Genomic DNA, 17500 nt, shown 5'->3' with positions numbered 1-17500 from the left:
TTTAATGCAACCTATTGTTTTGTGGCGTTTATGAGGGACTTAAAAGGCCGAGACACACTCAGCGACAAGTCGCAGGGACAGGTCTCTGCTACAAATCGCTCCGTGTGCACTACTTGCAACTGAAAAAGTCGCTACGTAACGACACGACGCCTGTTGGGTGCACACGCAGTGGTCTCGTATGAGGGGCGAATAATCGTGTCGCGATAGAGTTACGATAGAGCGTAGCTGTGTTTTTGGGTGACGTTTTTAGGGATTTTTATGTGCCATCTGAAAACGCACCTCTTTAAGGAAGCTTTTTATTAATTTTTATAAATTTTTATCATGATAATTATTAGTTTGTATATTTCAATTTTATCATAGTATATTTTTAATAATTATTATTTAGATACCCTGTATTTAATTATTATAGATAGAAATCATGTAATGCGCGCTTGATCATTTCATGGAAAGCGCGCAATATAAGAATTAAATTATTATTATTATTATTATTATTATTATGATTATTATTATTGTTATTATTATTATTGTTATTATTATTATTATTGTTGTTGACACATTAAATTGACCATCGTAGGAAGATTTGAAAGCTGGGTCCGGTTGTTCGAAAGCTGATTGTCGTAATCTTTTGTTTTATGTATTCATTTTTTTTTGGTGGAAGCTTGGCTTCTTATTCTAATGTATCGTTTTGCCGAATATCAGCTTTGAACAGCAGTTGGCAGTAAAGAAAGAAACTCCTTGGTTAATTTTTAATCTGGAATTAGCGTTAATCAGCTTTTGAACAACCGGTTTACGCGTTGCTATGACGATGGGTTAACGCCCAAAATCATTTTGTTAGGATTAAAGGTGCGTTCCTTTGGGATGATCCGAAAAAGGATCACTGATCCAATATCACTTGGATCATGCTGCATCAATGGAACCGAAAAATCCTTTCCCAGAGTGGATTCATCGGTTCCTTTGAGGCACCGTGATCCAAGTGATCTTGGATCAGTGATCCTTTTTCGGATCATCCCAAAGGAACGCACCTTAAGTTTCCGTGATGATTTTCGTCGCCTGTAGTCTCCTTTGCAGCCGCTGAGGCCGAAGTTACGCAACGCTCCTCTTCCCCACGCGTGGGGTCCACGCCATTTTCTTGCTTTCTCGTGAAAACGTGCCTTAAGCTTAGTCTTTTCCTTCTCCCTGTTTATCAAAGCTGATGTACTTTCAGCTGTTTCTCTTTTGATGTCTCGAATAACCGTTCCTTCAATCGTACTATGCAGGTGGCGTTGTCCGAATGACAATAAGTCTGACTGTTATTTTGATGGAGGCCACTGGTAACATCAGCTTTGGCATTCCTATAATGATTGTTGTCATGATTGCCAAGTGGGTCGGTGACTTCTTCAACGAGGTGAGAGAGAAAGACTGGTTGTGTGCATCTACTACTCTGTGGGACGATGATTAAGGACCCCACCCACCGGTAGACAAATTTCTCCTACCCTGGGACCCGTTTCTCGAAAGTCCCGGAACGTTTTGGGCCCTTTTCGGGTGCCACAATTTCCTCTGTTTCTTATGAAATGGAGAGCCTTTGGGCCATCAAACTCCACAATCGTTTTGCTTTTTGATACCTTGAAAACAAGTTCAAAGACCAGTCTATCGAAATAGCAGTTTCCGAAGTGGCTTTTCGGACCCGAAGAGTTTTCGGAACTTTCGAGAAACAGGCCCCTGGGACCCGTCTCTCGGACGTCCCGAAACTTTACGGACCATTTTCGGGTGTCACAATTCTCTCTGTATCTCAAGAACGGAGACGATTTAAGTCGTCAAACTTCACAATTATTTCGCTTTTTATTGCCTTGAAAACATGTTAAGAGATCGGCTTTCCAAAACAAGGGGTTTCCCGAAACTTTACGGGCCATTTTCGGGTGTCACAATTCCCTTTGTATCTCAAGAATGGAGAGGATTTAAGTCATCAAACTTCACAGACATGTTTCTTTTAGTTGGCTTAAAAACATGTTAAAAGGTCGGCTTTCCAAACCAAGCGTTTGGCAGTTTCACAAATGGCTTTTTGGGTCCGAAAAGTTTTCGGGACTTTCGAGAAACCGGCCTCTGGTCCGAGTTTTTCTCTTTCCTTGTTTGGGCCTATTTCCCTGTCCAGGGCTAACTCTCAAATGGATACCGACAATGGGTTAATAGGCACTGCTACTTAGTGTGCACTCTCATGGTTAATCTTACTGAACCTGCATAGCAGGCGTGTTTTAGCGAACGGGTGTTAGATATAGTTCAATCAAGTGTTTTGGTCGCGATATTGGATTGGCAAGATCAAGGAAAGAACGTAGCGAGTAAGGAAATGATAAATCTTTACAAGGTTGTCAATCTCCCTGCCAACTGTTCAGTGCACTTTTAGTAGTCGCTCCATGCTTTCCTCCATCTTGCCAATCCAATAGACCACTTTCATAAATGGCGACCAACTTTACATTCTTTTGTATTTATGTTAATTAGACCTACTGCCCGCGCTTTAAAGCAAATATTCTCTTGAAATTTGCTCGTCGTAGCGAGGTTAGTAGGGCTTGTTAGCATTAAAACAAAAGGAATAATTTATTTGGCCGCCATTATGAAAGAGGTCTATATGACGACCAAAACACTCGATCGGAATATATCGGGCACGCGTTCGCTAAAATGCACCAGCTATGCAGGCTAGGTTAATTTTAGTGGTCTACTTTTCTGTCAGCGTGTGGTCGGCTTGACTTGATTAGCGCGATGGGCTCTTGAGCAAATAAGACCTCAAAAACACACACAACCAGAAGTCAGGCTAGAACCTTTAAGAACTGGGAAAACGGCTTGAACATTTGTTTCAACATTCGTTTGATCTTATGGAAAGGAAGAGTCGAAAGCGTTTGTGTAGCATCTTTGTCGGTACGTAAATATTGATATCTTCCCTACAGAAAGCTAAGAGCGGAACCGAGTTGGCGATAAACAGGTTTAAAAGCACGCTGTATGGGACGACGTTTGCCTACTCTGATTTTTTTACTAGGGCCTTTATGATATCCATATCAAGTTACAAGGTGTTCCGTTGCTCGGCTGGGAAGCTCCTGTCATGGCGGTGCAAATGCAAGTGTGGTAAGCAGGGGACAGACTTAATTTGTAACTAATGGACAAGCCCAGGCGAGAGATTGACGGAAGTTTTCCTCCTGTAATTGCCTTCATTCATAAGTTAGATCATGACATTTTAGCATGATTGGCTTTTAAGAATTGTTCAAACAAGAAAGTCATGTATAGAATCTAACCATACAAATCCCTCTTATAAATTTCAAATGTTACTTTAAAACATTAGCAATCTCGTTCCCAGGGCTTTCCCCTCAAGTGAGGGAAAAGCCCTGGGAACGAGTTAAAAAACATTAGTTGATAATGTTCTTGAGTCAGTGATACCAAAATTTCGTAAACGTATTTATTAATTGTTCGTTTAAAATTGTTTTTATATTCGTTTAATTTGGCCCCTACTCGCTCCGTTTCATGGAGTTAGAGGAAAGTCGAAAAAGATTGCAATAAGAAACTAAAACAACATTTGCTCCTCGATTCAACTCAGCTAACAAGTTCCTCACAAGCTCAACTGATTTTGTTACGTAGTTGCTTGGCAACAGGCAAAAGAACAACTGGAAAATAACAGGGTGTCAAGTTCCTATTTTCCCTAGTTTTTCCTATTTTTTCGAAGTCATTCCTATTTTCTTCTATTTTTAAAAGAAAACCTTTTGCAACAAACGATCACATGGTACAAAATCCGCCATGCTGGAGGGCAAGCTCATTATTATTCCCCCACTGGGACATTACAAGGCAAGTCAAGCTTGACTGGTTCATGTCTCCTTGTTTTAATGTCCCAGTGGGGGAATAATAATGAGCTTGTCCTCCAGCATGGCGGATTTTGTACCATGTGATCGTTAGTTGCAGAAGGCCTGTTAGGTTTTGGAGAGCTGTTGCATTTGAAGCAATCGTACTTTCTTTAACAATGCTGTACCTGTTCGTAAAGGTGACCGTTATGTCATGGAAGGATAACTGACAGTCGAATGTTCAATTTCTGTTTGAACACAACATTTGTCAAACCGTTTTGCATAACATTCAAGTTTTTAAACGACAGTTGTGAGGATGGAACGGAAGGTAGTGAAGATCCTAAAAAAAAGGATCGTAAGGTTGTGTGGGTAAGCCGATGTAACATACATCTTTATTGAGACTGATAAAAGACCAATCAGCCAAATCAAAGGATTTACTGGTGTAAATCTGTGATCAGTAGCAAATAGTAATAAAAGGGAAATAATTGCTGGTTTTCACTCACGTGATCAACAGCCATGTTTTTCGACGAAAACAAAAGGAAGCATTTGCATAATAATAGAGTTAAATTCCCGGAGGATTTGGTCGGGGCACCAACATGGCCGCCTTTTCTTTGTTTAGGGCACCAACATGGCGGTCGTGACGTCATGTGAAAACCGAGAATACTATCATGAAATATTTACAAATATACACGTAGTCAAATTAAAATCAGGAATAAAAAGACTAACGGACACTACAAACATGTGCATCTTCATCAAGATTTAAAAAATAGAGGAATACTTTTTATTTAAATAACCTTATCGTGGTCAAATCGCGAATTTCTCTAAATTTATTCTCGTAGTGCAGGGTTTTCGTTTGAGGCTGGAGACCGGTCGTTTCGTCCGGTGGGTTTCTATTCCATGTCCGGTACTGTGTTGCCAATATTTGAGGGGTTTGTTTTATTTCTTCTTATTATGATTTTTTTACTTACTTTTTAAAGAGAATTTGAGTAAACTCCAGCCTGATTCTAGGGTTCCAGAAACGCTGAAACAGCTTTTATGAGTGTTCTATTTTATAAATTTCCTGGGGGGGGGGGGGGCATGCCCCCCCAGACCCCCTTAGGTAGCTCGCGCCTTCGCCACTCGCAATGCGCCTTTCGGCGCCAAATATGTCACGTCCGGTGCTTTCAGAAGTATGTCGGCTACTTTACAAAAATGTCGAAAACCCCGCGTAATGTCTAAATCAGAGTCAAAGACACCGGTCGGATGCTCTACTCATTGAGCTACTAGAACTCCTCGGGGCTGAACTTGCTTGTTTGCTTTATTAAAAAACAGTGTCCCAAATGATGTGCGGTGTGAAGAGCGCATGGAATTTTAATTAATCAGTTGTGCAATCGCCCATTGCCAAGCAACTACTGGGTTATCTTCTTTTTCAAGGCTTCATTGCATAGTTAATCACCAGTAGTTGCATTGAGAGTGGCTATTTATTACACGATTTTCTTTTTAACTTACAGTGACGTTATGAGCAGGAAGGTCGTTTGTTTCAACACAGTGGAGAAGGTAATAGTCACTGCTATTCACAGTTTCATTGTTGGACTGACATAGAGCTAGTTTCAATCGAGTGTCGTAAAACCAAAACCAAAGTAATTACTTCGGCCGATCAAAAAGGACGGAGACAATCCAGTAAACCAATCAAAAGTCGAAGTAATTACACGTAGCCGACACAAAGCGCGGGAAAATGTGTACGCGCGAGCCACGATTGGTTTTGGTTTCACTTCTTATTGGTTGAAAAAATGTCGCGAGAACTTTGAACCAATCACTGAGTTAAGTAATGCAAAACCAAAGTAATTCGCTAATTACTTTCGACACACAATTGAAAACCACTCTAAACAATATTTGTAAACTATAGCTTTCATTCGTCAGGTTGGGAGAATAGTTGATGTGTTGAAGGATAGAAGTTCGCATCACAATGGTTTTCCTGTGGTTGATCATCGTAGCACGAGTGCCGACGAGGTAAGACTTTGTTTTCTCTTTTTCCGTGCACTCGTTCACCTTCTTGCTGTTCAAGAACATAAATTTGTTCACATAATGTCTAATGAAAATAAACTAGTTGCTTGCAACGGGCGAAAGGCAACTCGAAGATCAGATTCCTAAGCAGCATTCGAACCTACGATCTCCCACGGGCGCATTACGCTTTTGAACATCAATGGTTGCACGTTTAGTGAATGTTCGTCAATGTGATTTACAATTGTCACACTTGCTCACATCTTTTGATTTTATCCAGTCGGCTAAGATAAGCTAGTGACAAGTCATGGACAGACAGTCATGGGAAGATCACTGCGGTCGGTTTGTGTAATTTTTAGAGCTTTAGCTAATTCCTTGGGCTAACGGTTATGTTGCGGAAAGAAAGGGAGAAATGATCCCCGTACTTTTCTGGATAGTATAAGCAATTGTCTCTTCTAGACACCTGAAAAAGTCAGGTGGCTCCAATGGGTTTTACTAGTAAGTATTACCGCGACATAGACCGAATGCATAAATGGCGGTCAAAAAAATATTCTTTTCGTTTATGTGCTAATTAGCCTCACTAGCCTCGTTTGCATGGACGAAATACAAAAGAAATGTTGCTTGAGAGCGAGGCTAGTGAGTCTAATTAGCACATGAACAAAAGAATATTTTTTTGGCCGCCATTTATGCATTCGGTCTATACTCGTAAGAAAATGAACCTTTTCTCTTTCTTGGTTTATTGATATGACGTTGCAAATTTCCCTTTCGTAAACGGTCGTTGCCATTTGAAACGGTCGTTGCCATTTCTCAGAACGGTCGTTGCCAATTGAAACGGTCGATTCCATTTATAACGGTCGACTACACACTTCACTTCAAAGAAAATTAAAAGAAACAAACTAAGAAAAAATATTAACAAAAATTAAGACAAAATAGGAAAAAAAACATTTATAAAAGAAAAACTGGAACTCGGGTTCTTAGCCCTCACCCTAAACAGAACCCTAACTCATATGACCAGCGAGACCCAACTCCCAGTAACCGCAACCTTTTGAGTTCTTAGACCTAATGAGTGTAATTCAGAGCTAAAAAATGGATTTCGAAGGTTTATGCCTGTCATTGCGTAAACCATCCTAAACTGGTTCGTCTGTTGTCGACAAATCGAGATCGTCGGGTTTGATTTCAGTTCGGACTTGTTTCGACTCAACCAGTTATCCATGATTCTTTTTTTTAAAAAAAAAATCGGGGTGGCTAGCCCTTCGGATTTCACCAAGCCGTTCCTTATCAGGAGGCCCGCTAGGTATCTCCCATTCGTTCCGGCTTTAGTATGCGGGATCAGAAATCCCGCTATAGTATACTCCGCATTGCTTATATATATGAGTACGCCTGAGCTTTCCAACACATGTGGGATACTCTGAGGAGTTTGTCTTGCGTGTATTCCTTATGGACCAGATTGTTGTCATCTTCTTTGAAGTCACTTTTTGCTATAAAATTAATTATATGCATTAAAATGACGCATGCAGGCCGTGAAGGATGATTAATAGAATAATTTATTGTTTGCGGAAGTGCGCATGCGCATTGCAACTGCAGACGTGTCCAGGGAATTTCAGAATCTTTCAGAAGGTTAGCATCCCTGCTCGAGTCAAGTATATTTGTAAAGGAATGATTATCTGAAAGGGGAATTATTATCAATTGTTTATCGAATTTAGATATTTTATTACAGAAATTATTTGGTCATGCAATTTCCCATGTTCCGTGTAAAGAGAATTTAAGTTGAAGACAGTGTTGGTGCCACTTTTCTCACGGTGGCTTCGTTTGAACGTCGATAAAGATATGGTTTCTCATTTTGTGAGAAAGAAGGTTTTTTTTGTCGATTCTAGGAGTTTCGCCCACTCGGAATGTGCTCTGTCTAACGAAGATTTGTTAATTCTATGCCGGCATGTTGGCCGGTGTTGACTCAAGAATGATCTCAAAACATTATGACAAACTTTCATAAATTGTGATGGAGAAGATGTGCTTTATTAACTGTTATAATCACTTTCACTTAGAAGCTTCCATTTCTTGAACTTATTTCAGGATTCCAGTCTTTCCAGGGAACTGAGTAAAACTCGGTTTGGAACTTTTCGCGGTCTCATCTTAAGATCTCAGCTTATTGTTCTCTTAAAATCCAAGGTAAGTTTAAAATAAAAATATACGTCAGTGAGATAACTGATTCAGGGCCTCTTCACATGATCCCGGTTTGACCAGGCTGGCTAGGTTAAGGTTTGTCAGGCCTAATTTTATCGTAGGAATTATGGCAAGGCACTTTATAACATGAGGCCTTATGCGTCCCATGGCTGCATAACATATGGATGTATTAACCGAAGTAACAACCCCAATATGCGAAACTATCGAGGGCATTTTCCCTTCAACAACTGTAGTTTCTCTTCTTCTGAGGAAAACATAAATTTTGGATAGGAACTCAATAGTTTTTTCGCATTTCGCGTGCTAAACCTCTTACTCTTCTCTCCACATGATCGAATGTTGACCCGAAAGCCTCGCTTCCGCGTGCTTTGAAACGGACACCGCTGAACTGTAAGAACAGCTATTGGTGTCTGTTCATATGACAGCTTTCAGCCCGGTTTCCAAGATGAAAAGTATTGACGCGACCGCTCAGGCGTGAAACCTAACGAAGGAGCCTTGGTGAGAATTTCTCCAATTTCTTAGTTCAAGCAACCTCAAAATTCTTCAGACTTTATGTCAACCACAAGAGGAACTATTCCAAGCTTCGTCATCGAAGAACTCAGAACTGTACGTTCTATCGCGAGAATAACAGGGTTGAAGTATTCATGTGGCAAAATTTCCAGCCCGCTTACCCCCGGTTGGAAAAACCGAGATCTCGGATTCTCCTTCCGTCCACACGTATCCGGCGAACCGCAACTTTTTAAATCCGCTCTCCAGATTGGAAATTTCTGAATACCCAAAGAACTTGGAATCTTTTGGAATTGTTGGAATCTTTACCGCGTAAATGTTCCACATGTCAAACATGGCCGCTGAACGAATTGCTATCGCTTTTCTTGTGGCCAACCCGCACTGCTGATGGCGCATGCTCTGTTGACAATAGTCACAGAGGAGTCCTGGATACTAGAACGAATCCGGATACGTGTGGAGAGGCAAATTCGTAATCTCGTACCCAGATCTTCCACGGTCATACGGAAGGAAGATCTGGTAAAGTTCGATTTCGAGCATGCTCAGTGCCAGCGAGGCCCGAAATACGGGCTTTTCTACCACTGCGCATGTTCGCACTCTCTGTTGTGATTTTGGGTGATTTTGCGGAATAAACACGGATTTCGAGAGTATTCTTGAAGAGATTCTTTTGGGTAGAGGACAAGGAAACCTTAAACTTAAGCCGAAACAGAAAGAAGCGCTACAGGCGATTGTATTGTTTAATTGTCGGAGCAACTCAGAATCACTGAAACGAGCGCTTAGGCTTAATCAATAAACGAGTGCTATTTTCTTCACACGATCTCGTGCAAAGTGTAGTCAGCCAAACTGTAAATTGAAAGCTAAAATGTTAAAGAGGGTTTAGGCCTAATCACTGAAACTAACGCTTTGGCTTAATCAGTAAACGAGTGCTATTTTCTTCACACAATCTGGTGAAAAGTGTAGTTAGCCAAACCGTAAATTGAAAGCGAAAACGTTAAAGAGTGCTTAGAACTAATCACTACAACGAGTCCTATTTTCTTGACACGATCTCGTGAAAAATGTAGTTAATCTAACCGTAAAATTCACAATTGATCACTACTTAATTCGCGAGTCACGCTTTAAGAACGAGAAACACTGTTTTGAATAAATTACATACTTCAACTTGAATTTATTAGTTTCTGCCTACCGCGTAGCAAGCTTCGCAGAACTTTAATATTCGAGTGGCAGGGTACGTGGGGCTTTCGTCGGTACCATTCAAACAAACGTCGCAAATCTTTAAAATGATTTTCCTCAACTGTAAAGCTTTTCTGGCGTCGGAAAAAACAAAACTTTCCTCCGCACAACTGACATTTATTCAAAACAGAGCATGAGCTTGCGAAAACCAAACCTTCATTAAGTGTCCCGCGAAATAAGCCAATCGGAGCGTCGATTGCATTGCCGCAACCTTTTTTTAGAAGCCAATGAAAAATGGTGTACTGTCGAACTTTACCAGATCTCACATTTCCAGTGACAGAGTGAGATCTGGGTACGAGATTAGCAAATTCGGTTTCAATACGTTACGTGTGGACGTGAAATTTCTTTAATACGCAGAAAAAATAAAAAATATCCTGATACGTGTGGAAGGGGCCTTAATTTAGTGATTAACTAAGATACACTGAATTAAGTAAAGAGCCAAAAAGAGCAAGGCTGATATAACTGAAAAGGAATATAATGTAATTTTATAGTTAATTTTCACATTGTTATATAAATAAAGTAGTTGTTGTTCTGGTTTAATGGTTCTCCATCGGCTGAAATAGATATCCCGTAAACTTTTTCCATTGTCTCTTCTGTCAACAGATGTTTTCCGAAGGCAACCCACCAGTGAGAATAAAACACTCATTGCAGCTAAGAGACTTCAGAGATGCCTACCCAAGATTTCCTCACATACGGGTACTAACGTAATTAAATTCAGTTGACTTTTGTAACCCAGACCAAAGTTATTGCTTTCGGCATTGTTAACACGGACGCGGTTTCCGGACCTCGAAACCGCATCGAAAACGAGACGGCTTCGAACTGTTTACACAAGGAATCGATTCAAGCTATCTAATATGTTTTACGTCATTAGGCGCTTGGGGCTTTTGTCAGTTGTATCTGGGAACGAGTAAAGAGGCCATGCCGTCACACCCTTTTTTTTTTTTGTCATGACCGCAAAAAAACACAGGACAGCTGAATAAGCGAACGTAACCCTCATTGTGTAGCAAAGCGCTGTACTTCGTGCGAGGATCACCACGTTTTTCCTAAGCGAGCCAGCCAGTTTTGCGCCAAAGTACACAACCGTTTTTTAAATCGATGCGGCTTCGCCGTTAACACGACCAAAGAAACCTTGTTTTGAAAGGGTCTTCAAAACGACCCGGTTTCAATAACAAACTCGACCGGCACCATGTAAAGGAAAAGCGTAACCTCATCGAAAGGGATGCGGTTACAAATGAAACTGCGTCCAATAACAACAGACGCATACAAGCAAACGATTCATTGAAGACTTCGCTTTCCATGATTCATTTCACGTTTCACGTTGCCGATTTGCGGAGACCGGGAAAGAAATGTGCAAAATGCCAAGTAGTTCGGGAGAATATTGTTTGGGTAATTGAGTGCTTTTCTTCCATCGTAATAGAGATATTAGGGACTTAAAGATCTACAATGGCGACGTTGACGAAATCCTCACTTCAAAATAAAACTTAACAATAACGTACGTTTTTCGCCATTAGTCCATCTCGTTCGCGTCGTACGATGTGGGCGACGTACCCCAAAAATAAATCGGTACTAGCGGTTTCACAGTAAAAGTAGAGACTGAAAGACTCACATTTGTACGCTCGTGTGGTCGTCAAGATGAAAACGTCAGATTTGGTGATTTTACGTCGTTGTTACGCAGCGTACCGCAGGAAAATGCGTTAAAACGCGTGCCGCACGTGCAGCACGACTATTTTGCCTCTTTTAACCAATGATACTATTGTTTTGTGGAGTTGTCGTTTCCGTCGCCGTCGTCCTTTCTTAAACTCCCTAGGGAGTTTGAACTCCCTTGAACTCCCTAGGGAGTTTAAGCCAGGACAATGGCAAAGTCAACGAAAACGTCACTCCAAATATAACTTAGCGCTGTTGCAAGTATTTCACGATTATACTGTCTCGTTCACCATGTACAATTTACGGACGAACTATCCTGTAACTGAATGGGTACAAACGGCTTTAAAGTAAAAATAGAAAATAGGTGTGGTTACACACACCATGGTTAGTGGGAAGACCTTAGACAGCAATGACCAGAACCAGGTTTGCTGACTAGCGGTTTTCGTTAAAACAATGGTTTGTTGGGGGTGCTCAGTCTCGCGGGCTCAGAAAACCTGGTCGTGGTCATTGTTGTGTAAGGTTTTTCTGGATAGTGCCATTTCCCATGGTAAATTATCCCGCGGTGCCTCACACTTGGTTTTTAGTATACCGTGTTAACCAGTGGTCACAGGTTACGAAGATTACCGAGGTAAAAAGAAATCTCGCGCGATTCATCGGCGGGAAATTTAATCACAACTTTATCAGCATCTTGATCGGCTCTTGTAACTAGGGCCTGAAATCACCCTGCCACCTTAGCACGTTAAATGTCATGGGCGCTTCCTCTGATCTTTTTGACGTATCCATGGGAATTTACCAAGGGAAATTTACCTTGGAAATGTTGGTCACATGCACTAAATGCAGTTTCCCGTGGTAAAAGGGTCATTTACCTCACCTAATGAATGGTTTATTGTTATATGCTCGTGTTGTCGTCAAAACGTTGTTGTTTTGTGGAATACGGCAAAGAAATGCACGGAAATTCCTGCTGCACGTGCAGCACAAGTATTTTTCCTTTTTTAACCAATCATGTTCTTGCTTTGTAGCGATGTCGTTGCTGTAGCCGTTGTCTTTGCTTAATTAGACTCCCTATAATGTGAATCAAGGACATGTTGGCGGCGCCAAGCACAGGAAAAGTGCTTTTGCTTTTGATTGGCTTTGAAATGTAGCCTTGGCGCGAGTTTTTTAAGCCAATCACCAAGCCCTTTTTTGTTGAGCTCCCGGCTCTGTTTTATCGTGAAAATTCTGTCGAAGCTTAGTTGGAAACCGCTTGAAGAAGATGCGTTAGTGAAAACAGTTACCGAGTATGCCAGCATTCGGCTCGAGTCAGGAAAATAGACCGATCTCGATGTATTAAAATTCAGTCCTAAACAAAAGGCATCATCTCGAGGCTCTGGGGAATAAACTCATACAAATCCATATATTTATTCCCTAGAGCCTCGATATGATTCCTTTTGTTTGGGACTGAATTTTAATATTTTAAAATTGGTCTATTCTGATTCCCTGACTCCTTTAATTTGTTCCAGTCATCTCTCTTAGAGACTGATATGAAGATATATAATTCAAACAAAGCACGTTCCGCGGCTCGCTTCTCGAGTTCCTGACAATCTTCAATATTTTTCCCTACAGAATCTTAGTATATCTCGAAAAGAAAGGGAATGCTACATTGACCTAAGACCATTCATGAATCCTTTCCCTTACACATTAAACGAGGTATGTTTTTTGCTCTTTTTTTTTTCTTGGTAAGTTTTGAGTTTTAGAAAACAAGGGGCTAATAGGCCATTTCCGAGTTCATGTCTGCCTCCTCTTCAAAGCGAGTCTAAGTGCGAAGTTTTTCTTATGAAAATTAGTTTTCATTCATATGTAAAGTAGAACTAATTAGCATCACAAAAACTTTGCACTTAGACTCGCTTTGAAGAGGAGGCAGACATGAACTCGGAAATGGCCTATTTGACAAGAAAGACAAACGGTGGCCCAGGGGCCCACTTGGAGCGACCTACCAGTCCCCCTCGGTTTAAAGACCGTTTCTCAGATCTTGTCGTCAGTTTTAGGTTTCAAATTCCCGCGTAAATTCAAATATTAATTTATGCAGCTGTGATGTAATTAGAGAGATCGCACATTGATTGGTTCACTAGCAGTGCCTTATGAGTAGGTAGAGACGCCCGTTTAAGTCATACAGCGAGCCGTGGAGAACGTGGAGAGAGCGAGAAGAAGGGCTCTCTCGCCATTCTCCTTATTCCGCTTGCTTGCGTGACTAAAGTTGACAGTACTTGCGTGACTAAGTTGACAGTACTTGGCGAGAGACTCCGTTCTGATTATAGATGGTCTTTGCAAACGTTAACTATGTGAGTTGTTGGCTTCCAGCCATGGATTTCAGAAACAAAAGAATATCAAAATGGTGACCATTTTCGACAAAATGTTTTTCAACGCATTATATAGGTCTATAAGAATAACGATTACAGAAGAGAGGTTATTTCCGTGCGCCTTTCTTCATTAAGAAGGTAAAGTGTCGTTGTCACATACTCCTTTTGTTTTTCAGAGTTCATCTCTATCGCGTACTTTCAAGTTATTCAGGGCCCTGGGACTTAGACATATCGTGGTCGTCGATGAACATAACGAGGTCAGTGAACCAGGGAACTGTCTCCCGAACTTCGTCTCCTTTTTCAAATCAATACAATACAATACATACTTAATTGACCGCTCCCCATAGGGGCTTTTAAGGGCCAATGAAACACAATCAACGAAACGACAGAACACAACAACAACAACAACAACAACAACAACTAATAAGAATCCCAACTGGCCGGAGGCAAACCAGTTGGCGATTTACAAGTGCAGCTGGGAAGTTGAACCAGGGCCTACCAGGATCAAATTCAACGAGTGGTCAGAGCGGCTCTTGAACCCGGGATCTCCGGATCTCAAGGCAAGCGCCCTAACCACTGGCCCACACTGCCTCACTTAAAGAACGCGTTAGTATTTTATGAAAATCAATTGAAGCGATATGCACTGCAAATGCTTCGTATTCGGACTCTTTTAAAAAGGAAACTTTGTTTGATGCTTTCGACTGATGTATCACGAAGACGTTAGAAAAGGCAGGGTTTTGCTTGTCGCAATAGCATGAAAATTCTCTTTTCTAACTCGTCTCTATCTTTTTTGAGAAGTTACTTGATACCTGTAGTTAACAGGTAAGAAACGCGAGCATTAAAGCACGCGACGCAGAGACAAATATTCGCTAGTTCTCTCTTACAAAGCGGCGCTGCGAGTGGAATCTGGAACGGGTCTTTTTCACTGGCCGAACATCACAGATTGCGTTACGTCCCGTTTTCACGCAACGCAAGCGAACGCAAGCACAAGGAAAAGGAAAAGTTTTTATCTTTGCGCTTGTGCCTATCCTTGCGTCACGCCCGTTTTCACGGTAAATTATGCGTTCCTTCGCTTGCGCTGCTATTGAAAACCAGGCTTAAGTTAATTCCCTTGAAATTGTTCTACTATCAAACTTTTTTGGAAGCTTGGCATAATTAACATTCATGATAGGAACATTAAAAAAATGCAATAACAAAAATTGGGTCACCATGCTTGTTTACGCGTCAGCAGGCTCTTAAAATGGGGTATTTTTACAGGTTGCACGTTAAAAATTCGAATCACCTTCATACAGAATTAAGTCTTGGTTACTTGAAAGATACAAAATGTTATTTTGAAAATAAAGCTTCTTTTATTCACATAAGCAGTCTTGCTTCATTTACGCCGTTTTTGATTGCCTGGTTGTGGGAATAGTGCACTCTTTGGGACAGTTCCGTGGTTAGCGTGAAGTCCTCGCCTTGGTCAAAATACACCCAGTACGGAACTGTTTTCCAAAAAAATTCATGTTCAAACTTTTTTTGTTCTTCAAATATGTTCTTTCTTAGATTGTTCTTAGCAAATACCTGTAAAAAAATCGGGGTCACCGTGCTCGTTTGAGAGAAAAGGAGCATTTATTTCGTTATCGGGCTTAGTTTGAGGGAAATCTCTTACGTTTTATACGCGCACGTGCTCTCGAGCGCGCTAATGACGCGAAAATCGTGCGCAGTAGGGATGCGCAATGCAATACCAAGGAATTACCTTAAGGGAATCATACGATGCCAAAGCATTTCAACCATCTTGAAGTGCTCTCAGTCCAAACTGCAACAAAACGGTAGTCCATAACTAGTAAAATCTTTTCATGTTTTTACTATGGGATGAGCCGTTTAAAAAGATTAGTTGAACTTCTTGCGTTCGACGAGTAGGAGAACACAGTACTAATGCAGATTGTAGCGAGGTTTTTTGGGACGCCCGACCTACGGGTCTTGAGATACACACTCATTTGGCATCCCCGCAGATTTTGTAGGGGCGAATGATATCATAGGAGAGAGGGCCTCGGATTGAGACATGTCCGCGCTTGCATCTGTTTTACGCTGAATTGGTATCAAACGCACTCCATAATCTTTGATTACTACTAGTTAGGAACTTGTTAGTGGTTTACTCGAGGAGCAGATGCTGTTTCGTTAATTTTTACCGTCTTTTTCGACTTCCCTCTACACATAGTTAGTAGCTAATTAAGCTAACGAGCTAACAATGCTCTCTACAGCATGAGCGTTAATAGGGACCTTTAGATTCTAAGACAATGACGAGGACGAGAACGACTTTTGACTGCCCGTTTTTAGCGAAAATACTTGGGGAATTTATAACCCGTACGATCAATCTTACTCTTTGTTAGCACTATAGGTTGCTCAATTATTTTTGCTGCTGGTAAATGAGCCTTTTTGGTGATCAAAAAATGCTAAAACTGCTACCGTGTTGTTGACTTGTTTTGAGACGACGACATTTTTGCAAAACCTCGTACTAAATGACGACGGTGTCACGTATTGCCCGCCAAAATGACGCTGGTTTGCGCGCGTTCAGTGTTGTTCTATGAGAAAATCTCGTACTCGTACTAGAATCTTAGCTCTCTAATATTCGTGAGACGGAGGTTTGTCAAACGACTGCTAACGTTGTTAACGTTACCGAGCAAGCAAAGAGCGGCAAAAGTGCTTTTGCTATTGACCTCGTATTTCCAGCTTTATTTTGTTGAATTTGTTTTCCGTGTTATTCTGTGATAGGTGGTTGGAATGGTAACCCGAAAAGACATCGCTCGGTTTCGAATGTGGAGCCATAGGGGGCAGATTGGTTTGGAAGAAGTTCATATCCTCGAAGCCCATTCCTTGCACGATTAAGCGGTTTTAAACTGATACAGGTGGATGAGAATTTTGACTTAAATTAAAATTATTGAAGTGGTGTACAGAAAGGAAATAGAGACACACAATGTAATTGTTTGAATGTTTTTATATTTCTCTAACAATCAACTGAAAATAGAAAATAAATTGATACATTTTCATTCTTTTTCATTTCGTGTTTTAAATCAAATTTGATAATGGTACTATAAGAATATATAGAGTACAAATGTCTTTTTTCACCAAACAGGACTCTCGGAGAATATGCTGCTTGGTTTCAAATCGCAGTCCTAGAGCGATGTTCGATTAAGTATTGCAACAGTCGAAAATTAGTTTGGCCAATGGCAAATATAATTGAATGACGCGGTATGTGATTGGAGAACGAAAGAATAGATGATACAACAGAGACAATGCATCTGATAACAAAAGAAGCTGCAGGTCATGGGAACCAATTAAAATAGCAGTCTGGAATAGCTACAGGATTACTCATCACTGCGGGTATCAATGTAAAACCGGAGCGACTGCGGGATTTATACGCTTGAACGCCTCAAAAAGCCCTTTCCGCTCAACAATTCTTTGCACTTCTCTTACAAAGTCACTGTTTAAGTGGCTCCTAAAAACGTGGAAAAACAAGCTGAAATTTGATCTACGACCGCGCAAGAAAGAGAAGTGGGTTTAATTACCGGTTTGACGTCAAAGACTGCTTTGCATTGTGACAGCTTGGCAGCGATGCAAAGTAGTCTGTGACGTCACCGGTATCGAACTCCCCTTCATTGCATGGTCATGGATCAAACTATGACCACTTTTCCCGCCTTTTTTAACAGACCAATTTCGATATATTAAAATTCAGTCCTAAACAAAAGACACCTCGAGGCTCTGGGGAATAAATATAAGGATTTGTATGAGTTTATGCCCCAGATCCTCGAGATGATGCCTTTTGTTTTGGACTGAATTTTGATATATCGAAAGTGG

General features: G+C 40.9%; 1 protein-coding gene across 1 annotated transcript in view; it reads left to right on the top strand.

Annotated features, from left to right (window-relative positions):
- LOC138060293 (H(+)/Cl(-) exchange transporter 7-like) overlaps positions 1-16699 on the top strand; it is a 39991-nt gene extending 23292 nt beyond the window's left edge. Inside the window, exons 15-23 of the mRNA XM_068906036.1 lie at positions 1257-1384; positions 3005-3090; positions 5285-5330; positions 5694-5783; positions 7845-7940; positions 10290-10382; positions 12933-13016; positions 13843-13923; positions 16418-16699. Coding sequence (XP_068762137.1) covers positions 1257-1384; positions 3005-3090; positions 5285-5330; positions 5694-5783; positions 7845-7940; positions 10290-10382; positions 12933-13016; positions 13843-13923; positions 16418-16531 — 818 coding nt within the window. The 3' untranslated portion in view covers positions 16532-16699. The remainder of the gene's footprint in view (positions 1-1256; positions 1385-3004; positions 3091-5284; positions 5331-5693; positions 5784-7844; positions 7941-10289; positions 10383-12932; positions 13017-13842; positions 13924-16417) is intronic.
- The last annotated feature ends 801 nt before the right edge of the window (positions 16700-17500 follow it).

The sequence above is a fragment of the Montipora capricornis genome, chromosome 8 (assembly GCF_036669925.1).
Source record: "Montipora capricornis isolate CH-2021 chromosome 8, ASM3666992v2, whole genome shotgun sequence".
Classification (NCBI taxonomy): domain Eukaryota; kingdom Metazoa; phylum Cnidaria; class Anthozoa; order Scleractinia; family Acroporidae; genus Montipora; species Montipora capricornis.
This window is presented reverse-complemented; position numbering and strand designations above follow the sequence as displayed.